The 24939-nt window shown below is 37.7% G+C and overlaps 1 protein-coding gene across 4 annotated transcripts in view; it reads right to left on the bottom strand.

Moving 5' to 3' along the window:
* Positions 1-223: 223 nt before the first annotated feature.
* Positions 224-24939, bottom strand: part of LOC150106466 (G protein-coupled receptor kinase 2-like) — a 550841-nt gene continuing 526125 nt past the window's right edge. For 3 of the 4 annotated variants that reach the window (XM_090392458.1, XM_090392459.1, XM_090392462.1), the window contains one exon: positions 224-1047. In XM_090392458.1, coding sequence (XP_090248584.1) covers positions 900-1047 — 148 coding nt within the window. In that variant the 3' untranslated portion in view covers positions 224-899. Of the gene's footprint in view, positions 1081-24939 lie in introns of all 4 variants that reach the window. The other variant, XM_090392461.1, reaches the window with a different exon arrangement.

Raw genomic sequence — 24939 nt, 5'->3', positions numbered from 1 at the left:
ACAAAATAGCAATTCCAATACTTTTCTATTTCCTAAAATAAAACCTTTGAAATGATGATGATTCTATATAAAGAAAAAAATCTGAAATTCTAGTGATTCCCCCCCCTCCCCTTCTTACTATACAGAGAAGGTAATGAAGGCAGTTTTTGTTGTTATTTATACCAAAAATGGTATGAAGTATGTCTGAATATCAAATAAATATTAAATAATAACTGGTGTAGGTCAGAAACTTGTGTACTTGCAAGCAGGTTAATGTCACAGTTCATGTGCTATATATATCTTTACTAAAAATGGAAAAAATAAGCATAGTTTTGGTAAATTTATATACAAAAGAAGTTCACACAAATTCTCCAGTTAAAATTTAGTAAAAAAAAAAGGTAATAAAAAAAACTTGGCAATAAACAGTGATATGACTGGAAGGAGAATAATTTTGATATGAACACATGCCAAGAGTTCCTGCAAAAAGTTTTGCAATGTTCTGTCGGGTATGATATACAATCAAGAAAAAAAATCGCTGGTGGGTATTACAATTTGCCAAATGATATTCTAAATGTGTGTTTTCATATTTTTACTGTCCTCGAATGTTTTATGTGAAATTTCACTGCTTGCTATAGAGGTCCACACCTGGAAAAATCTCTTCACATTTAGTTACCCGCTCCATTTACAGTAGTCAACCTACACCATAGTTAACAGACTTTAGGTACAAGAATGTACAACACACATACTAGGGAAGCTCTATAAGAGGTACGATCGAAGTTTATCTGACCATCTGGCCAGTCTGCTTTTATGACCAAGGGCAGCAGTTAGCCCATCCAAGTTGTTCACAAGGTCTTGCATCCACTAGCACTGCAAGAACACTACAGCTCTGCTCTGGATTGCTGGCAAGGAATGTCTAGAACTCAGCTGGTAGGCGAGAAGAGCTCCCTGCACGAGCTGATAGCACTGGTTGGACCAGATGCTGGCTGGGTGGAGACTGTTGAGTTGGGTTCTTCTGATGATGACAAACAGGTGCTACCATTGAAAATCTTCACTCCACTGGCTGCTTGCCTGGATCAAGTAACCATTATTTACTAACGTACCCTAGGAACATAAATATTAGCATATATATAGGAAAAAATATGCTTAAATAAAGATGTATTATATACCATTTTCACTGAACTAATGATTGCATATTACAAACATGCAAAATGCTTTATTAATATAATAATTTTTTTCTTTGTTAGTAAAGAGAAAGTAAGGAAAAGGTAATTGGCTATGAATTGTTAAGAAAAAAAACTCGAAAAATTGACTTATTTAATAAAATAACTGAACTGTATCTGCTGCATAATTTTTGGCCAAATATCATAGCCATATAACAGTGTGAGTAGTACCAATTACAGGAAAAGAATGGTAATAAATATCGGTAGAAGCCAACAGAAATTAGAAAGATACAATTGGAGAGCAATGCATGCTTAAGTCAATTATGATTAATATGGGCATTTTGGAAGCAGAAGAGTCATCATGGGAGATCCACACTAACTTTTAGTTTTAGCCAAATATCATGGCCATTATTAATGCAAAGCTATTGGCATGAGGTAGCAATGAAGCAAAATAAGTTAAAATAAGCTACGATGTGAGTAGCACGCAGTTACAGGCATTGTGAGAAATACCATTAGAAGCTACCAGAATTAATATTTTGATCATATTTTGATGATTGTGATGGTGGGAACAAATGACTTGAGTGGTGGTGTAAATAGGGCAGAAAGAGATATGAGATTCTTGCTTGAGGTGGTATGAAAGAAGACAGAGAGGAAAGATAGTGTGTGTGTGTTGCCTAGGTATGATAATGACGAGCTAAGCAGAAGAGCAGTAATATTGAATGACATAATAGCTAGAATGTGTGACAAGAGAGGACTGGAATATGTGGATGCTTGGAGTGTGTTTGAGGACAGAGAGGAATTGTATGCAAGAGACCGCATACATTTGAATGAGGAAGGACGTAGGTATCTGGAGAGATTGCTGTTCTGAACAAGTCAGTGTGTCCCAGGGAGGAAGGTAGCAGGGGTGGCCTCTTGTGGGAATGGGTACTTGGGAGAAGGGGGACTACAATAGCTAACACTGAGCCCTGTGGAGTCTAGAGGGGATAATGCTGGGTATAGAAACAACGGCATTTATATGCTTTATACTAATGCCAAGAGTATCCAGAATAAGGGAGAGGAATTGGTGGCGCAGATAGCATCAGCCTGGCCAAAAATTATTGGGATCACTGAGACGTGGTTGACAGAAGAGGATATAATAACAGGAATAGAAGTCGCTGGGCACAGCATTTTTCAGCAGGATAGGAAGGGAAAGCGTGGTGGTGGAGTACTGCTTATGATAGGTGACGACCTATGTCCTCTAAGAGTGGAGACTTTGGAAGTCAGTGGCACTAATGATTTTAAAAGCATATGGTGTGAGGTAGAGGTGCGCAAGACAGGATATTTAGTGGGGTGTTGCTACAGACCCAGGAGCACAGAGGGTGGGGACCAGGAAATGTTTCGACAGTTGAGTTTGGCAAGTGCAAGAAGAATGATTGTTATTGGAGATTTTAACTACAGTAGTATAAATTGGGGAGAGGAAGATGCATGTAGCAATAAGGGAATGGAATTTCTAGAATTCTTGAGGGACAAATGACTTAGGCAACATGTAATAGAGGGAACAAGAGGTTCAAGAGTTTTGGATTTGGTTATAGCATCAGAAGAGTTGATAATAACTGAGATGACATCTCTCCCACCGATTGGAGAGAGTGATCATATGGTTTTGACTTGGAAAATGAATAGACATGCAGGAGTATCAAAGAGACAGGAACATATGTGGAATTATAAGGCAGGTGATTATAATAGTCTAAGACATCAACTTGGGGAGGTTTCATGGAGGGAGGAATTGGAATGCCAGGATATCATTAGTGCATTAGAAATTATGAACGAATATTTGTTAGCAGCAATGGTAAGTTGTATACCACGAGTGAAGAGGACACAATTTGGAATAAAGTGGATGACAAACAATATTAAACAGGAATTGCATGCGAAAAAGAGGCTATGGAAGAGATATAAGGAGACAGGTGAAGAGAAGATGCATGAAGAGTATAAGACACAGGCCAGAAGAGTGACTAGTATGGTAAGGAAGACAAAACTGGAATATGAGAGGAGATTGGCCCTAAAATCCAAAGAAAATCCTAGGGAATTTTTGAGCTATGTGGCCAGTAGGAGGAGAAATGACTGTGGAAGAATGATATTGTGGGATGAAAATGGGAATAGAGTGACTGATGCAGAGGACATAGTTGAATTGTTCAATGAACACTTTATGGAGTATTTCATCCTGGAGGAGACAGTTTTAATGCTAGAGGGATTGGGCAGGTTTGAGGTTTAGAGGTACAGGAGGAGAGTGTGTTTCAAATACTGAATACTCTGGATGTCAGTAAAGCTGTGGGACTGGATGGTATTTCACCACAAGTTTTGAGAGAATGTGCAAGGGAGCTGACAGTGCCTTTGAATTGGCTTTTCAATAAAAGTCTGGCTGTGGGAAAGGTACCAAATGGAAGGAAGGTAAGATAGTGCCATTGCATAAGGGTGGTAGCAGACTGAAAGTGTCTAATTATAGGAAAGTTTGTGTGTCCTCAGTAGTTAGTAAGATCTTGGAGAAAGTAGTGAAGGAACGTATACAGCATTGGGCAGATAAGGGTAATGTTATCTGTGAGAGTCAACATGGATATGTGAAGGGGCGCTCTTGTTTTAGCAATATGCTAGCCTTTTATGATAAAGTTACAAGAGCATTAGATGAGCGAAAGGCATATACTGCCATTTTCTTAGACTTAGCGAAGGCATTTGATAGGGTACCACATGATAAGCTGATATTTGAGTTGCAGCACATGGGTCTGGATGTCAGATTGGTCAACTGGATTCAGGATTGACTGTCTGATAGGTATCAGAGAGCTGTGTATTGTAGAGCAGTTTCAAGGAAGCAGAGGGTTACAAGTGGGGTCCCACAGGGCTCAGTACTGGTACCTATATTTTTTAACCTTTATATTGATGACATTGTGAGTGGATTGCAAGGGGATATTCAGTTGTTTGTGGATGATGCGAAGCTGGGAAGGATTGTTAGTAATAGTGCAGATGCGGCAGCCCTGCAAGAGAATTTGAATAAGCTAGATAGATGGGCAAATGAATGGGGGTTTCGGTTTAATGCAGCAAAATGTAAGGTCTTGAGGTTTGGGAACATCGATGGGACACTGTATACTCTATGGGAGGAGTTATACTTGAAGAAGTAGGAGAGACAAGAGATCTGGGATCGATGATTGATAGAAACCTGAAATTTAGGGGATATATTGCGAAGGTGGTGAAGGTAACACAGAGGATTGCTGCAATAATGAGAGGGATGCTGACCTGCAGAGATAAAACAGTTATCATTCCGTTGTATAAGACCCTGATCAGACCACACTTGGAATATTGTTCTCAGATTTGGTCCCCAGGATTTGAAGGGGATAAATTAACTGTGGGAAGGGTACAAAGGGGATAACAAAGATGGTTTCAGGACTGTACAATGATAGTTATGAGGATCGGCTGAGGGAATGTGGACTGCAGAGTTTGGTGGATAGAGGAAGGAGAGGTGATATGATTGAGACTTTTAAACTATTGAGAGGTGGTTACAGGGTTGACACTGGAGAGTTCTTTCGCTTGGTTGAACAGCGGGAAGGAGTGATGACAAGAGCCCATCCCTGGAAGTTACGAAAGGAAACTTTGAGCAAGAGGGTGAGAAGTGGTTTCTCTGCATGGAGGGTGGTTGAACCGTGGAATGCATTGCCTGATGGAGTGGTGAGAGCGAGAACGGTCAATGAGTTTAAGGAGTATAACGATAGACTTTGTGTTTCTTACGGGGGACCTCCTCTCGATGAGTCTTGATAGACTTTGTGTTTCTTAGGAAGGACTTCCCACGATGAGTCTTTTGACTCCATGGAGGTCAGGATAATAATAATAATAATCTCTTCTGTCTGTTCATTTCTGCATATTGACCAAATTTTGTTAACTTGCAAACCTTCAAACTAGTACAAACGTACTAATTATATATTTGGTTGTATCCTTTATCCAAGTGTAAGCAAACAAAGTTTGCACCTGAAGTACTTTCAGGACTGGGGCACTCGTGGTAAAGGTGGTATAAGTTCTCATCACATGCCTTAGTATCCCATAATGCAAAGCACATCTCCTTGCAGACATGTATAATGCTATGCATTAAGGGAAGGGTCACTACCCAGACTGGTAGTGACCTTTATTGAGGTCTCATCAGTGGGAACCAGATCCAGAGGCGGTGATAATAAGGTGGGAGTAATGGAGAAGTCATATTTACCTATATGAGTTACCAAAGGGTGTCACACCCTATTATTAAAATTCTCTGGATTAGAGTTAAGTTTATGGAAGTTTTTCACTTGACTATGCTACTAATGCTCCCACTGATGAGACCTGAATAAAGGTCGAAACCGGTCTGGGTAGTGACCCTTCCCTTAATGCATAGCATTATACATGTCTGCAAGGAGATGTGCTTTGCATTATGGGAACTTATACCACCTTTTACCAAAAGTTGTACCAGTCCTGAAAGTACTTCAGGCGTAAACTTTTTTGCTTACACTTGGATAAAGGATAAAACCAAATATATAATTAGTAGTATAGCCAAGTGAAAAACTTGGCTATGCTAAGATCATGGAAAAACTTCCATAAAAAAAAATATAAATGTACTCCAACATATACTAAAAATTATCAGAATCAACAATGGGAGACAAAACTTTAATCCTTAAACACAGAGGACCAGACACTTTAAAAAATTATAAAGGCCCTACACATATAATCAATAAACACCTTCTGCTAATTAATAGCAGGCAAGGCTTGATACACTATGATGAGTAGAAAGCTGAAGCCTTTGTTGAAATCCTGGAAAAGCAGCTTTTTTTTTTTTAAATTTTAAATATTGATCCCATACACGAGCATAACCTAAACTATACCAACATGGACCTAGACTTCATCAGTAAAGTCATATCTGGATATCATGTCATTTGCTAAAATGCATACACCACTAAAGATCCATCCAACTAACCTATCCTAGTGTGATACATAAAGTCACTGCTTTGCTTTTCTGTTCTCCATCATTAATACAATATTCAATATGATGGAAAGAAGCCGACACAATCTTGAAACATGAAAGCAGAGTTGATGAAGATGAAGTACATGTGAAATGAAATGAAAAGAATTATGGACATACATCATGGAAGAGTGCAAAAGTGTGGAAGAAAAGATGTAACAAATGATTCGAGAGTGACTCGATGGAGATTCCATTATTAGAGGTGTGGTGAATGAGAAGATTTGTTTTCTTGGTGGTAGCATGAGCAGAGTGATTGAAGCATTGGACATGAGGAATAAGAGAGCAAAAGAGTTGGTGGTTGTAGTAGGGATGAATGATATGGATGGGAACAAGGAAAATGTCAGATTGGATGTAAGGAGATTATTAAGTAGAGTAAAAGATAATAGTGTGTTGGAAAAGTACTCAGTGTGTTGCCCAGGTATGATAGTGATGAATTGAGGAGAGCGAGTAAAGATTATGAACGATATGTTAGCGCAGTTATGTAAGGAGAAAGGGGTGCATTTTATGAACGTGTGGGATGAATTTGAGAGACAGATGGCACTGTATAAAGAAGATGGGCTGCATTTAAATGGTTTTGGTGTGGGTCAGCTGGTGAGATTGTTGCTGGCAGGAGAAGTAATGACTGTAATAAATAGATTTGAGGTGGTGCGAGGTGATATGAAAGAGCAAAAGAAGCAGGATAGGGAGGCTTGCAAATTGAGAGGTGAATATCATGAATGAATTAAATGCGAGAGTGGAAGCCCAACACAATCAGGGAAACAGGAGGGTGTCAGGATGGAGACACTTTATGAAACATGAATGCTGGATTCAAAGATGAACGTGTGAGTGGAAAAAAAAAAAAGATCGAGATGGCCTGGGAAGGAAGGGGAGAGTTTGGGTGTGAGGAAAGTTGTAGAATTGGTGATAATATAGGGGAAGGTACTGAAAAGTTACATCGGAAAAGTGATGTTCATAAGATCTTGTATAACCAGAAATCATTTCTTATGTTTGTTTACTAATGCCAGAAATATTCAAAATAAGGGGAATGAAATTGTTGCATTGCAAGATTGTTGGTATAAGCAAGGATGACATCCTGACAGGAATAGAGATTAATGGCATGAAAACAGACAGGGAAGAAAGAGAGGAGAAGTGCTGTTGATGGTAGCAGATGAGTTGTGCCCATCTAAAGTGGATTTGCAAGGTGCAAATAGTGGCCACAGTTTTGAGGCAGTATTGTGTGAGGTGGAGGTGAAGAGGATGAAATATTTAGTTGGGTGTTGCTATAGACCTGGTAATATGGGGGAATAATGAGAAAGAAATGTATAGGCAAATTAGCCTAGCTAGCAAGAAATGAGTGATCATTATGGGTGACTTTAATTATGGTAATACAGATTAGAATCAAAAGACTGCATCTGGATCTGGGGGTAAAGAAAATAAATTTCTGGAATTTATGAAAGACAACTACCTTAGACAGTATGTAATGGGGGGGGTACACAGGGATTAAGAATATCGGATTTGATCATCTCATTAAAATGGAGAATGGAGAGGTTATTATAAATGGGGTGTCAAATCTTCTACCAGTTGGTGAGGGTGACCATGAGGTGATCTTTCAGGGTGACCAGTCATTTGAGAACATCTATTAGAAAGGGATATATGTAGAATTATAAGGCTGGTAATTATGAAAAGCTCAGAAAACAGATTTTAGCAATAAATTGGAAAGAGGAACTGGATGGAAAGGAGATCAATGCTGCTTGGGCCCTACTCAAGAAATACGATGGTGGTCTGAAAAGTTCTCTGCCTAACAATGAAAAAACAAATTTATAATTTCAAAATTATTTTTATTTTTCAACCTAATCTCCCTTAACACTAATACATTTATTCCAGCGATGCTCCAGTGCCATTATCCCATCCCTGTAGTGGTTCTCAGTAAGATCTGCAAAATATCCTCTACAGCTGCAATCACCCCTTGATTCGAAAAAAAAAACACTGAGCAGCGAGGAAGGGTTTTAGGAAGAGATAGAAGTCGGAGGGAGCCAAATCTGGGGAATAGGGTGGATGTTTCAACAATTCACAGTGCAGATCCCTTAATTTTCCCATTGCCAAAACACCTTTTTTTGGGCAGGTGCATTGTCCTGATGAAAGATGATTTTTTCTTCTGCAAACCAGGTCTTTTCTCACGAATTTTTTCATCTAGTCTGGTTAAAAGATTGGAATAATATTCCCTGGTTATTGTTTTACCCTTTTCAAGATAATTAATAAACAAAATGCCTTTAGCATACCAGAACATCAATGCCATGACCTTTCCTGCTGATGGAACTGACTCTGTCTTCTTTGGCGCTGAACAACCGGCTTCTGTCCATCATTTTGACTGCTGTTTGGATTGTGGTGTGTAATGGTGAATCCAAGTCTCATCCATAGTAATAAATCGATGCACAAAATTGGTTTTATTCTTGTTAAAATGCTCCAAGCACTGTTCAGAGATTTTCATGCAAATGCATTTTTGATCTGCTGTGAGCAAGTGCGGCACCCATCTTGTGCAAAGTTTTTCATTTGCAATTCTTCATGCAAAATATATCTTACACATTCTCAGCAATTTCATGCACTTTGACTCACTGGTCATCCAATTCCATACCGTGCACTTGATCGATGATTTTGGGTGTTATTACACTTTTAGGAGGTCCTTCACATGGGTCATCTTCAACAGGTATGGCCATGTTTAAACTTGGCAGCCCATTTCCTAATTGTCAAAAACGAAGGACAAGAGTGCCAATAAACTTTTATGAACTTTGAATGAATTTCTTTTGGCGTTAAACCTTCTTTTACAAAGAATTTTATAAATGCACGATACTCAATTTTATCCATTTCAAGGGATAAGACAACACTTTTGCTTCAGACAGCTGTATAAAAAACTACTTGATAGAATGACTTGCAATTTCACATGGATGCTTATGACAGATGAATCAACTTAGAAAAAAAATCTTGCCAATAGTGTTAACATCTGTGGTCGAGGCTGAGAACTTTTTAGACCACCCTCGTATTTAGTGTAGGCAATATCAGAATGTATTCCAAAAGTTAAGAGGGTAAATAGAGCAGGTGTGAAATGGATGAATCAAGAGATAAGGTATGCAGTCTGTAAGAAGGTATTATGGAAGAAACACAAAATGAGCAGATATAACAACTAGTTGCATGAGAAGTACAGAGCAGGCAAGGAAGGTCACTCACTTGCTAAGGGTAACAAAAGTGCAGTATGAGCAGCAGTTAGCTAATGTGGCCAAAAATAAATCCTAAGGAATTTTTTCGATATGTGGCCAGTAGAAGGAAGAATGATTATGGTAGAATTGGATTCATTAGCGAAAACGGAGGAATGATAACTGCTGCAGAGGATATGGTTGAAATATTTAATGAGCAATTTATAAAGGAATTTCATTCTTATGAATGTGACACATGCAGAACTCGATAGCAGCAGTGGGAGAAGTGTTAATAAGTGAACAGGAGGTATATGAGGAATCGAATAAGCTTGATGTAAATAATACTGTAGGACTTGATGCTATTTCACCATGTGTTTTGGAATGTTCTGGAGAGTTAACAGCTTTTACATATCTTTTCAACATAAGTCTTGCACTGGGTCAAGTTCCAAAGGAGTGGAAGAGGATAAAATTGTTCCAATTCATAAGGGAGGTGATAAGAGTAGAGCTTTAAATTATAAACCAGTCTGTGTGTTAATTGTGGTTAAGATGTTAGAGAGGTTAGCTAGGACCAAGATTCAGAATTGGGTTGACAACAGAAAAATACTCTTTGGCAGCCAGCATGGATTTGTTAAAGGAAGACTGTGTTTTAGCAATCTGCTTACTTTTTATAATAAAGTAACAAATGCATTGATTAAGGGCGTTGCATAAACAGTGGTATATTTAGATTTTTCAAAGGTGTTTGATAAATGCTTGGTAATTTAATTGGAATGGATGGGGCTGAACAGTAGATTAGTTCACTAAAATGGAGATTGGCTACCTGGTAGGTATCAGCGAGTTGTCTATGCCTGGTTTTCCCTTTCATTCGTTTCCGACCATAGGTGACTTTTGTAGGCATGCCCACAAAGTATTCCTGGTGAGATTTTTATAGGGTAGTTCATCATTGCTTTCCCCAACCCCTCAATTTTATCCAGGCTCAGGACCGGCACATGGCTGAGATGTATTCATGACTGTAATACATGTGTGTTCACAGGGCCAGCTTGCCTGTTCTGATGGATGAAAAACCAGAGTTTCCAGGTGAAAAAAAAAAAACCCTACCTCTGTATGAGACCAGCTAACTCACCTTTAGTTGAAAGAGACCAGACTGACCGAGCTATGGAGACTCGTGAGTTGTTTATAGAGGAGTGATATCCCAGAAGCGGAAAGTTACTGGTGGTGTACCCTTGGGGTACACCACCAACTGTTTTGAGTCCGTTGCTGTTTAATTTGCATGTAAATGATATTAGGAGAGGGGTCTAAATGGTGATATGCAGTTGTTTACAGATGATGCAAAGTTGGGAGAGCTATCAGGAGTAGAGCAGATGCTGTGGCTTTGCAAGACTTGAATACATGGGCTGAATGGGTAAATGAGTGGGGATATCAATATTCAATGTTGCAAAGTATAAGGTTTTGGAATTTGAGAAGCAGAGATGGGACGTAGAGTACACATTTGATGGAAATATCTTGGAAGGGGTAGAAGGAGATAAGAGGATCTGGGAGTGATTGTAGACAAGGACCTAAAATTTTGAGGACATGTTGCTAAAATTATGAGGACAGCACAGTGGATAATGAGAATGATGTGGAGGGCACAGACGTAGAATTAAGGATGTTATGGTTCCCTTGTATAAAGCTTTGTGCAGTGTTGCTGTGTGCAGATTTGGTTACCTGGTTTTCAAACAGATGGTGTATTGCAAAAGGTTCAGAGATGATTGACTAAGGTGGTTTCTAGTCTTTGGAATGTTGAGTATTGACAAAATGCAATTTGCAGAAATTGGTGGATAGAAGGAAGAGATGGGATATCATCGAGACATAAGCTGTTAAGAGGTTATCACCAGATTAATGCTGGAGAAGTTTTTCATAGAACGGGTGAAGATAGGAAGAGAACATGAGTGCTGGAAGCTGTATAAAGAGAGTGGTGAATGATTGAAATGCATTGCCTGAGAGTGTGGTGAGCACAGAGACAGTGAACATATTTAAGCTGCAGTATGATAAATTGTGTGTGGAACAGTTGATATTCTCTTTGACTCCATGGATGTTTTTTTATAATAATAATAATCTTAATCCCAAAACCAAGAAAAGAACTTGACATGTTTCACTTAAATCCAACTCAATTTCACCATTCTCTCTCTCTCATGGTGCCACTCTTGTTCCATGATACACATCTTAGTCAATCTTTGGACAAAAGAGTCATCGAAAGATTTAGACATATGGTTACTCAGGGCATCTGATTAGGTCTAGCAAAGAGTCCTATCTAAGGCTTGAAAAGGTTTCATGTTTGGTCTTTAGCATAGGGTTCCATATTATATAACCTTAGGAAATCCACAGTACTGATGCTAATCCACTGTGCATTTATATCTTTCATGAGTGGGATTCACATAAAAGAAGTGAACATCAACATGCAGTTCACTTCAGACTTACTGAAAAAAACTTCACATTCTCCTTTTTCATATCATATATCTCCAAAGATGGCATGAGGAAGAGGTCCTTGTCCCCACATCTTTGGAACAACTTCCTCACACATTATCTCCAGATTATCTGATGATAATCTGGAGAAACACTTCAACAGGTTCCTTCTTTTTCCATACATCTGTCCACATATCACTATTGCAACCCTGCATGAAAACCCATAACACAAAAGGATGCAACAAAAAGGAACTGTCAGTTTACATTATCCATACTAGTCATCCATCTCAGGATGTATCATCTGATGTAAAAATTTTTCATCTATTTTTGAACTGTGCATTTTCCTTCTGTATCTTCTCCAAATGCCATGAATATCTTGCTGGTTACCTATGTAGCATTTGTGTCCATTTTATGCTTGTGAAGTATACTTGTGCAATAACTCTAACTGGAGCAGCTGTTTTGTCGTTTTTCACTAATTTACTGAACTATCACAATTTATGCTTGCTAGGTATTGACTAACTAAGCATAACCTTTTACTAGGTAGTAGATGACTTTCTTTACCTGGAGAAACACAACTGGTCTGGAATCTTTATAATGGCTACTGCCATGTTTTGTTTCCAAAGAGAAACATCTCCAGTTCCACTTCCCCCCACCCTCAAAAATGCAGCACAATAAACATTATTCATGGACATGCCTACATACCATACTAAACTTGGGAGTCAATGGAGGGTACAGCAGCTTAAACAGAGAATATACTATCCATGCACAGCCTTACCAGTGTCCTCTTGCATAATGCTATACCCAGACCTCCCCTCGCCTCCAGTTATGATCTAACAGCGTATGTAACAGCAAGAATATTTGCTATTAGATCTAAAAAACAGCAAACAATTTTTTATTACTGAACGAACAAGGATGGGCCAGCAATTTGGGATTTAGCCAGTCAAACTGTATTCTTATTGGCTTAAACCACAATGTAAAAGGATTCTACAACATGGCAGAATTTCATGCTGACTGGGACATCGCTTGGTTAAACAAGGTCCCCCTGTTGTTTTTGTCAGGAAACCAGAGTGAACAGAGAAAAGTCAGCTACTGGAACAAATCCTGAAACATCCCAACTCAACATCACCAGAGTTCAAAATCGGTACTATCAACATGAATGGCAAAGAAATGAAGCTGGCAGAGGAATTGGATAAGTACCAGATCAACAAAATAGAGGTGACTGAAACAAAAACTGGCAAGATCTTTCTAAGCAATAAATAAAATGCTATATTCAGGCATTAACAATCAGAGAAAAGGAGTAGCTGTAGTATTCAACACTAAATATGAGGCTAATTGAGTCTTGTATGGCAGGCAGTATCAAGTAGACTGATGAGGGCAAATAACATGGGAAACTGGACAATGAGACTTATTTGTGCTTATGTTCCACAGAAGGTTCTACCAAGGAAGAAACGGAGGAATTTTTTGAGGCAGAGAATTATTATTATTATTTTACAATATCTCCATGGAGTCAGGAGACTTATTGTGGGAGACCCAAATTAACCATTCTACACAAAAATCCTATCATACCTCTCCATGAATCCATTCACCATCAGAGAACTCGCAACCAATTTTGGTAATCTGTTCCACTCACTCACCACGCAAAAAATCTGGTCTGCACACTCTTACTAACTACACTCTTACACGACTTCCACAGATGCCCCCCCTTGTTTTCTGACTATTTTCCATATATTCAAATATAAATTAAAGATACCAAGAAATTATATTCTTGGTTTAATCATTTATCCAAGTGTAAGCAAACAAAGTTTGTGCATGAAGTAACTTCATGACTGGGTAACTCATATATAGAGACCAATGATTTCACATCACTTGCCTTGGTATCCTATAACACAAAGCACATATCCTCTATGATCCATCGAGTTGTTTCTGACTCCTGGTGACTCCATGAACATACACTCTCCATACCGATCTGTCCCTGACCATGCCTTTCAGAACTTCCAAGCACACTCCAGTTGCTTCTTTAACTCCGTCCACCCATCTAATTCTTGGTCTTCTTCTTCTCCTGCTTCCATCAACTTTTGCAAGCATCATCATCTTCTCCAGACTGTCATTTGCTAGCATAATATGTCCGAAGTATGACAATTTTTGCTTGATGATCATAGCTTCAGGGAAGCAATCTGGCTTTATTCTGTCTATCATTGATTTATTGGTTTGCTTTGCAGTCCATGGTATTCTTAGTAAGTGTCTCCAAACCGATAATTCAAATGCTTCTATCTTCCTTCTTTCACTCTTTCTCAGGGTCCAACTTTCATATCCATACAGCACCAGGAATACCATTGCTTTCACGATTCTGATTTTTGTTGTGTGGCTAATATCTTTATCTTTAACGATCTTGCTTAAATTTGTCATTGCTTTTTTTCCGAGTAATAATCTTCTAACTTCTTCGGTACAATAACCATCTTTATCAATTCGGGATCCTAGGAACACAAAATTGTTAACTGCTTCCATTTTCTCCCCATCTACTTCAAAATCATTAAGTTCACATGTTAGCATAACGTTTGTCTTTTTGAGGTTAAGTTTAAGACCATATTTAGCACTTTCTTCTTTAACTTTCATAATGAGTTCCTTCAAATCTTCTTTGCATTCTGCTAGCAAGGTGGTATCATTTGCATATCTCAAATTATTAATATTTTTTCCACCAATTTTAATTCCAACTGGAGACTCCTCCAGCCCTGCCATTCTTTAAATGTATTCGCTGTACAAGTTAAACAGGTACGGAGATAAAATACATCCTTGTCGCACCCCTTTATCTATTGTGAAATACTCAATTTCTCCAAGATGTCCGGACAGTAGCTTCTTGTTCATAATAAAGATTCCCCAGAAGGATAATGAAATGCTCTGGGACTCCCATTGTTCTTAACACGTTGCACAGTTTCACATGATCTACAGCAGGGGTTCCCAACCTTTTTGTTTCTTAGAGCACATTCTAAAATACCGATAGGGCGACGGGCACCATCTATTTTTTCAAGCACATTTTTTGAATTCGTTTGTTAAATGAATACATACAAAGTTTACATTATATAAAAATTTAAATATATATATGTAAGTTAGTGTGATCTTTGGCATTGCATTTCATTGGCCAGTGCTTCATAATTAGGAGAATATGATGATATTCCAGTTCTTAAACTGGAATGAACAACTAACTTCGAATGCACGTCTACTTTACCTTGTATGCGTTTAATACTCGTTATGTGTCATTAACACGTCTCATATAGCATGCCATGAATTGTTGCGTGATTATTTCAAACTATATGGCACATGGTTGAACAGCGGCAGGCACACACAAATTGGTCGATGGGCACCATGGTGCTGCGGGCATAGGGTTGGAAACCCCTGATCTACAGTCAAAAGTCTTGCTATACTCAAGGAAACAAAGGTAGACATTCTTGTGATATTCCTGTGCTCTTTCTATTATCCATCTCACATTGGCGATTTGATCTCTAGTTCCTCTGCCTTTTCGAAATCCTGCCTGTTCATCTGGCATTTCTCTCTTCATGAATGGTTCCAGTCTTTTCTGAATGATCTTAAGTAAGACTTTACTTGCATGAGAAATCAGTGCTATAGTTCTGTAATTTTCACACTCTCTTGCATCGGCTTTCTTCAATAAAGGTATATAAACCGATTTTTTCCATTCCCTAGGCCATGTAGTTGTGATCCAAATTCGCTGACAGACAGCTGTTAAAATTTTAACTGCCTCTTCTCCCAGGGCTTTGAGCAGCTTAATGGGTATTCCATCTCTTCCTGGTGCTTTCTTACTATATAGCTGTTGCAGTTCCCACCTCACTTCACTCTCCAGTGGTACTGGCTCCTGTGTATAATCCTGCTCTTCATATTTCTCAGTAATTTTGGAGTCCTTTCTGTAAAGGGCTTCTGTATACTCTTTCCATCTTTCTTTGATGCCTGCAGCTTTAGTTCTCTGATCTTATTGAAAAGATCTCTTGTTTTTCCTTTCTACTTTTGGTCTTCTATTTGTTGTCATTAAAGTGTAGTCTCTTCTGGCTTGTTGTTGAAACTCTGCATTCAAATGCTGTACTTCCTGCAAATTTACATTATACATGTCCTTATCATTAAGGACATATACAATGCTATGCATTATGGCAGTGGTTCCCAAACTTTTTTGATTATCGGCACCCTTAGTGAATCAAGGTTTTCCCAACGCACCCTATGTCAAATTCTAACAAGTACACTTTGTGAAATAGAAAATAATTTTTTTTAAATTAAAGGGTTAGGTAAAAATAAATAAAACACGTATTTAAGATCACAAAAAAAAAAATAATTGAACAAATTCAACTAATTATCATTAGTGGGATAAGCAGGATAATTATCATTAGTGGGATTGATGAGCCTGTTGATCACTGCACATTTTCTTAAATCTTGGAATCAAACTGGACACAACCACCCTCATTTCCTTCTCCACATTGATTTTCGCGCAATACTTAGTTTTTATCACAGCGACCGCCGAAAATCCAGCTTCGCACAAATAAGAAGTCGCAAATGGAATTAAAATTCTCTGAGCTTTTTCATTCGGAAGGGGATATTCATCTTTTTACTGATATCCAAAATTCAGTTAATTCCATGCTGCTAAATTTTGTTTTCAACGTATTGTCACAAAACAACTCAATAAGATTCTCTTCTTCTGCAACAGTAAATTCAGATGGAGCACTGGCATTAAATGGATCTTGAATCCATGCAAATTTATCGATATTATCATTTTGAAAATATTTCTCAAACCAGGTGATGAGTGTTCTTCAAAAATGGATTTCATATCTCGAGAGAAACCAACTCCATTGGAGGTCAAAAACTGTTGCAACAAGGGGAAACATTCTTTGCCTCCGTCTTCATTCATTTTTCTTTTCCATAGTTTTAGTTTTTTTATAAAAGCTAAAATTTTCTCAATCGACTTTAAAAGGTGCATGTTGCATCCCTGCAGGGAGAGATTCAGAGCATTCATCTTTTCAAAAATATCACATAAGTATTCTAGTTTTACAAAAAAAATCTTCATTCACAAAATTTTCAGTATACTTGTGGTCTTCCACTTTAAGAAAAATATAAATTTCCTGTCGCAGTTCAAAACGTACGAGACAAAACATTACCAAAAGAGAGCCATCGCGAAATGCTGTAGTACAACAAAGACGTGTGCTTTGATCCCATATCCTCACATAGTTTTTTTGAAAAACCTTGCCTTCAACAGCCAAGTTTTTATAAAGTTGACTACATTCACTACATATTCTAAGACCTGGTTCAATGTAGGACTCAGATATTTTGATGCGAGTGCTTCCCTGTGAATAACGCAATGGGTCCACACTGCATCAGGGGCTTTGCTTCGAATAAGTGCCAGCAATCCTCCATAACAGCCGGATATAGAACGAGCACCATCAGTGCAGACACCAATGCACTTAGTCCACTTCAAATTATTTTCGGATATAAAAGTATCAAGGATCTTGAACAAGTCTTGAGCCTTAGCACCAGCAGTGATACTTTTACAAAAGAGAAGGTCTTCTACAATGTTATTACCATCTATAAACCGTACATAGCAAATCAAGTGAGGCATCATTATTATTATTATCTGTGGCCTCATCCAGCTGCAAACCCAAATTCCTTCCCTTTTATTTTTTTCAGTTAATTGATCATTAAGGTCCTCCGCTATGTGCTGTATTCTGCGACTGATGGTGTTATTGGACAAAGGTGCTTTTGAAAGCAGCTTCCCAGCAGACTCATCGATCATAATGTTCACCATATCTACAGCAGCCGGTAGAATGAGTTCTTCTGCGATGGTATGAGGTTTCTTATATTTTGTGATTCTATGTGCCACCTTGTAAGATGCTAGCAAAGCATTGCTTAGTATTGATGTCTGCTTATAAATCATTTATTCTTTAAAAACTACCTTTTTGTTGATTTAACTCTTTTAACTTTCTGGTAAAGTAGTCACGAGATATACTACCCATGCTGGGATGATTGGTTTCTAAATGGCGTTTCAACTTACTTGATAGCATGCACTTTGGTGCCAAAACTGTCATATACAGTACACACTGCGGCCTCCCTTCACCACTGACTTCTGTCGACGTAAAACCAAAGTACAAATAACTGTCATCATATTTTCGATATTTACACTTCTTCACACTCCTGTCACTATTTGACGGTGTGCCCTCTTTATTTTCTTTCTCACAATGCTTATTACTGTTTAGTAAAAACCGATCCATTTTTAAAAATACATATGAGAAGAAATACTTCAAAAACTTAACTTGACTAAATCACAACAATATTCAGTTTATACAATCTCTGAAAACTAATTCAACACTAAGACCGCGCAAAACCGACAGCTATTTATATACGAATACAAAATACCGAGAAAGTTCGAGAAACTTAATTATTGTAGAGCACCATCTAGTAATCATTTGTAGAGGATTCTGCAAACAGTTATTACTAAGTGAGTTACTGGTTTGCACCAGGTCAGCTAGATGCCGCGTCCTATCGCATTGAATTGAAAATGGAAATAAAATTATGAAAATTTTGTAATTGCGGCGCCCCTGTGACAAAGCTGCAGCTCCCCAGGGTGCCGTGGCGCACACTTTGGGAACCACTGCATTACGGAAAGAGTCACTACCCAGACCAGCAGAAGTTATACATCCATATACAAGTAGTCAAAAAGTGTCACACTATAATCTAGATTAGAGATAGATGTTGAAAGTTTTTCCACTTGGTTATACTATAAATTAAAGATGGCAAGATCTATATACTAGTTGCCCAGTCATGAAGTTACTTCAATACAAATTTTGTTTGCTTACACTTGGATAAGAGGATTAAACCAAAAATATAATTTCTTGGCATCTTTAAATTATATTCCCCTAGATTCCAACCATATACTACTCTCCGGTATCTGTTCATCACCAACCCTCCCCCCCCAATCCATGCAACTAGCCACATATCCTTTTCCATTTGGTCCAGTTTTTGTAATAGTTTTCCATATGGCATTCTCTCAATTGTAAGTACATGGATTATTCATCATTAACACTATCTTCACGCATAAATCTGTATATGAGGAGAACACACACATATATAGACAGTTATTGTTCACAGTGATATCTTCAGAGTGATCCAGGATACAATAGTATGAAGGTGAATGAAAAAAGGAAATAGTCATCATTTGGTTTTAAGTTGGATATTAATGAAGATAATACTGAAAACAAAGAAAGGAAGAGGGAAAAAAATACATATATATATATGTGTGTGTGTGTATATACATACTCTTGTTCAAAAACCTCAGGATCAACAGTATTTCTGAAGATTAGAACCACAAGCTGACGCACAAATTTATGCTAATCAGATTGTGGAAATTTGTATAATTGATGATTTTGAGAGTAGAAAGTGGATACACATTGAAATTTTCAAATCACATGCAAAGGGATTGTGTGGTAGCACTCAACAGAATAAAAGGCAAAAGACTGTGCTAAGTGACGTGTTTCAAGGAATCTCTTTTTGTGAAGGAATAATGTTGTAAATTTCAAGGTCTTGTGATGTCTCAAACACATTATCTAGATGATTTAACATGGGGAAGAATTACTGGAAATCTTGAAGAAGTCTGCAGAATTACCAATATTGCCAGAGAGTTTGGAATTCTGTGAGATTCCAAACTAGAAGAGAGAGCCTGGAGTTGTATCCAGGCTCTGGGCAGTGTTTCAAACTAATGGAATGTGTTCCAGACATTTGCTAAGAGGTCACCATCACTCTACTACAGGGTTATGAATATAGATTTATAACAGCAAAATGTATTGATGCACAATGGCAGGTCAGCTTGTGAGTTGGCTCTATTCATGCACAGGTACACGGATATCTTGACAAACTGTAGCAAAACATCTGTGACAAGTAGACCTATATGCCCGAAGGCTTGTAGTATGTGTCCCTTTATATCCACAGCTCATGGTAGAGCACATTTTCAGTGGTGTTGTATCCATAAAAATTGGACAAGACACCAGTTGGCTAATGCACTCTTTACAGATAAGAGTTGTTTTAGCCTTTCCTCCAATTCTAGATGACAATTGATCTGATGTGAAAGTGATCCTGCTTACCATCGTGAGAATGTTCTTGAAAGGGATTGATATAGCAAGATCATGGTGTGGGGAGGCATTATGCTTAATGTATGCACTGAGCTACAAGTGCTGGAAAATGGGACTATGACTGGTGAACCATACTATAACGAAGTCCTTCAGCATCATGTTTGATTGTTCTGTGGTGCTGTCGGTGAAGATATCATTTTTATGGATGAATGCCACACTACATTACACATACAAGCAATAGAGATACTTCTGGAGAATGAGAATATTAATCAAACTGAGAAGCCAGCACCCTTCCCAAATATCAACCTCACAGAACACATTTGGAATGCAATAGGGGGATGTATTGCTTCTCGACATTCCCCCCCCCCCCCCCAGAAAACAAACAACATCTTATCCTTGTTTGCCTGAAGAACTCCTGAATCACTTGGTGTTGAGCATGGTATGACATTGTGAGAGCTGCATTGCAATTTGGGGTGGACACATTCTATACTGAAATGTCTCTATTCATAGTTTTCTGTAAGCACTGTATATTAATTCCCTAACTACATTCTTAGGAAATTTATAACACATTTATTGCGTAATGTAATTTATTAGTATGCCGGCAATAAATTTATCATTATTATTATGCAACATCTCCAGGGAGTCTAAGGACTCATTGCAGGAGGGCACTCTAATTTGATAAATACATCTCACCCTCTCCACTAATACTTAATTCTCCTACTAAGACACTACACTACTACCATGAATGCTATCTACTGTATCCACCACCACCAACAACAACATTTTTTGGTCTGTAAATTTCGTGTGTTCTGAAGGCTGATTTATCTGTATGTGGGATGAAAAACCAAAGTTCCCAGGAGAAAGAACTCTGCTACTTCCATATGAGATCAGCTAACTCACCTTCAATTGAAATAAGCCATATAGTGATTCCCCTCATTATGATGAGAAATGAACCCAGGTCTTTTCCAATTGAAGGGTGTAATGTTCCGCTGTTCTTCCAGTTGCACTGCAGAGGGACATTTATCTCCACATTTGGCTGTAATCATGAAAATTTTTTCATATACTGGTAAAATGTAGTTCATCCTTAGCTTTTAGGCACCAGTGTGTGTGTGTATTCAATGACATCTTTCTAATGGAAAGACACTGGTTTGAATCCTGTGTAAAATGCAAAGGACCTTTATGAAAATGCAAAGAACCTTTTCGGCTGAAGGTTAGTTAGCCTGACCTGAGAATCTACATAACTGGCAGACTATGCAGATATGATTACCTGTTTCATCAAGCATTACTTAGTTTATATGAAGCAAAATTACCTGACTGCGATAGGCCACTGCATAACATGTTACCAAAAAGGTGAGATGGGGTACAAATTTTTGAAAAGAATCAAAAGTCAGACAGCTGTTTAATGAGAATGTAGATTCAAATAAGAAAATATTTTTAGAGAAAAGTGAAACATTTTGAAACCAGGAACCAATCATTAGAGCCAGTGGCTAAATCTGAAGTTAAGCAATCCATCCTGATAAGCATATTGCAAAGTTGTCTGCAAGGATATTCTATCCTTGCATCAGAAACATGGCAGATTCAAGAAGTTCCAACAGTTAGTTTGAAAAGTAGTAGCAATCACATTAAAAGTCAGACAGCTGTTTAATGAGAATGTAGATTCAAATAAGAAAATATTTTTAGAGAAAAGTGAAACATTTTGAAACCAGGAACCAATCATTAGAGCCAGTGGCTAAATCTGAAGTTAAGCAATCCATCCTGATAAGCATATTGCAAAGTTGTCTGCAAGGATATTCTATCCTTGCATCAGAAACATGGCAGATTCAAGAAGTTCCAACAGTTAGTTTGAAAAGTAGTAGCAATCACATTAAAAGCTCCTAGTAAGTGAGTAATGCAGTACCCATTAAAAATACTTATAAGAATGCAAAAAAGCTAACCATGTATAAAAGTAGTTAAACAAGAAAATAAGAATGCGTTTGGAAGAAAACAGAACATAAATATCACAAATAAATGTGATATAAAAACTAAATATGAACGCATTAAAAAATATATAATTACTTTAATTTTCCAATGTTTTGACTTTCATATTAAGATCACCTGGAGTACACACACAGAGAACAAGCTACATACAGTTAAAACAGTATGCTAAATTAACACTAATTTGATTAACTGTTATTTAAATAGCCTGGCATAGTGAAAAAAAAAAAAGAAAAGAAAAGATAAAAGTCCCACTGCATTTGAAACCCAACAAGTAATTGTTCAGCTCTTTATTGTTGTATATGTTGTCTTGTTTCAGGCATGAAGAAACTGTTTAACTATCATTTGTAACTATAGAATGTATTTGTGAAACAAAATCATTCTTAGTATCTTTGATCATGATTATTGTAGAAGACAAAGTTGAAAAACAGTTACATCATTATGGTTTAGAGTCTCATGGTTTTTCCTTCAAGTACTGCTTTCTTGAAGAAGCAATTCCACTTACAGTCTGAGTGGAAAGGTTTAATAGCTAATTCAAATTAAATGCATACTCTATCAAAATGGCATGTGCTATCAGACTTGTCTTATGTACCATGATTGATAAATAAAAACGGTCTGGTTTGTCTTATATGCTTTGCATTCTTTTCTTTATATCAAGTAAACGTTCTCTCTCTCTGTGACCAAAAAAGTGCTGCTGTAGTGACATCTGATTTCAAACTCTTGAAAATTTCTCAATGGATAATTTTCAGTGACCAAATGCATTGTTCTTGGATGATAGATTAGTAAGCCACTTTTACGCTGCACCTTTTAACAATAGACAAAAGGGGATTCTTTATCTAGTTCCATCTGAAGCAATGGAATCTATGATAATTAACTAACTTTGCATTGTGACCATTCCTAATTTTTTTTATCTAACATAATAGCTGAGTTAGCATGCAAGTATCACTGTTCATGTTTCTTCTTTTATATATATATGGGGTGCTTAACGGTCAAAGCTATATAACTGAGAGGAGACCACCACATAGACTTTAAAGGAATGCAGAGAACCGACCAGGGCTTCTGACCTAATGTTCAATCCTCACCTTCTCGTGGTGCACCCTGTTGGGTATCTACCTGGATACTGAACGAACGAACGAGGATGGGCTGGCAATTTGGGATGTAGCCGACCAAATTGTATTCTTATTGGCTCCAAAATACAAATTGATGTTATAACATGACAAAATTTCATGCCGGCTGGGGCGTCACCCAGTTAAACAAAGCACCTGTTCTTTTCACCAGGGAACCAGAGTGAACAGTGAAAAGTCAGCTACTGGAACAAATCTGACAAATCTGAAAACAAACCCCAACTCAACATCACCAGAGTTAAAGATCAGTACTGTCAATGTAAGAAGCCTGAATGGCAAAGAAATGGAGCTAGCTGAGGAATTAGATAAGTACCAGATTGACATAATACGGGTGATTGAAACAAAAAAGACAAAAACTGGTGAGATCTTTCTGAGCAATAAATACAAAATGTTATATTCAGGCAATAACAATCAAGGAAAAGAAGGAGTAGCCATTGTATTCAACACAAAATATGAGGCTAATCTTCTTGAATGGCAGGCAGTCTCAAGTAGAGTGATGTGGGCAAATATCAGAATGGGGAATTGGACAATGAGACTTATTTGTGCCTATGGTCCCACAGAAAGTTCTACTAAGGTAGAAGTGGAGGAATTTTTTTAATGCTTTAAAGAAAGCAACTGACACAGCGAAAAAGGTAAAGTTGGTGCTTGTTGGGGATCTGAATAGTAGAGTATGAAATGATTGTCAGACATACAAAAATATTTTGGGAAAATTTGGAGAAAAGAGCAAAGCTAATAATAATGGCAAATACCTGTTGGATTTCTGCTCACAACATGGACTGTTATTACTAACAATTTGTTCCAACATAAAAATGTGTACAAATTCACATGGAGAGAAGAGGCAAGGAATAAGAAAACTCTCATTGATTATGTTATTGTTGATAGTGATGTTTTCTCCCTGGTGCAGGACACCAGAGTGTACAGAGGATTTGAAATTGGAAGTGATCACTATTTAGTCTTGAGCAGGATAACATTGAATTTCATATTGAAAAGAATAACATGTAAGAAAGTTTTAAAGCGAATAAAAGTTGAGCAGCTCTCAGATGTGAACTGTAGACTAAAATACACAAACATTATTGAAGAAAAAATGAAAGAGTTTGAGAACAGCAACCAAACCTTGGAGATTCAGTGGCAAGCCTTGAAGAAAACACTGATTGATGCAGCCAGAGAAGCATATGGTGAGGTTGTCTGCAAGGATAGGAAAATCAGAACTCCATGGTGGACACATGAAGTTAAGGAGGCAGTGAAGGAAAAGAAGAAAGCATATCAAAAGTTCCTGGCAGATAAGTCAGCTTTTGCTCTTTGAGAATACAGAGACAAATGTAAGAAAGCAAAACACTGTGTAAAACTAGCTAAACAAAAGTCATGGGAGGACATTATTATTATTACCCCAAGACCTCATGGAGTCAAAGACTCATCTGGGACTTTGGCAAGAATATAGAAAATAAATATCAAGAAGGTGGTAAGATATTCTGGAGGTTGTTGAAAAGCTTAGAAAGAGAAAAGAGTGTAAAAGGAGTTAGAGATGATAAAGGTGATATGAAAACGGGGGGAAAAAATATCCTTGAAGTATGAAGTAATTACTTTGAAAAATTGCTAAATGAAACAAGCAGTATGACAGCACAGTGGTAAAAAACACTCAACAGGCATACAGTCAGGAATATATATCAATACTTGAAGTAGAAAAAGCCATCAAAGGCTTGAAATGTGAAAAGGAAGCAGGAGTAGATGATTCGACCAGAAATGCTGAAGTATGGTTGTATAAAAGTCTTACAGTGGCTGCACTGCATAATTCAGAAAGTCTGGACAGAGGTACTATTCCCAATGATTGGAGTAGAGCTCTCATAGTACATATATATAAAAAGGGAAATAAAACTGAATGTGAGAATTACAGAGGAATTTCCCTACTGAGTGTTCCTGGCAAGATTTATGCAAGTATACTTGAGAAAATAGTTGAGAAGAATTGTGGAAGAAAAGCTTGGC

Source organism: Typopeltis vanoorti, chromosome 5 (assembly GCF_054136105.1).
Source record: "Typopeltis vanoorti isolate ZY-2024b chromosome 5, IOZ_Tvanoo_1.0, whole genome shotgun sequence".
Classification (NCBI taxonomy): domain Eukaryota; kingdom Metazoa; phylum Arthropoda; class Arachnida; order Uropygi; family Thelyphonidae; genus Typopeltis; species Typopeltis vanoorti.
This window is presented reverse-complemented; position numbering and strand designations above follow the sequence as displayed.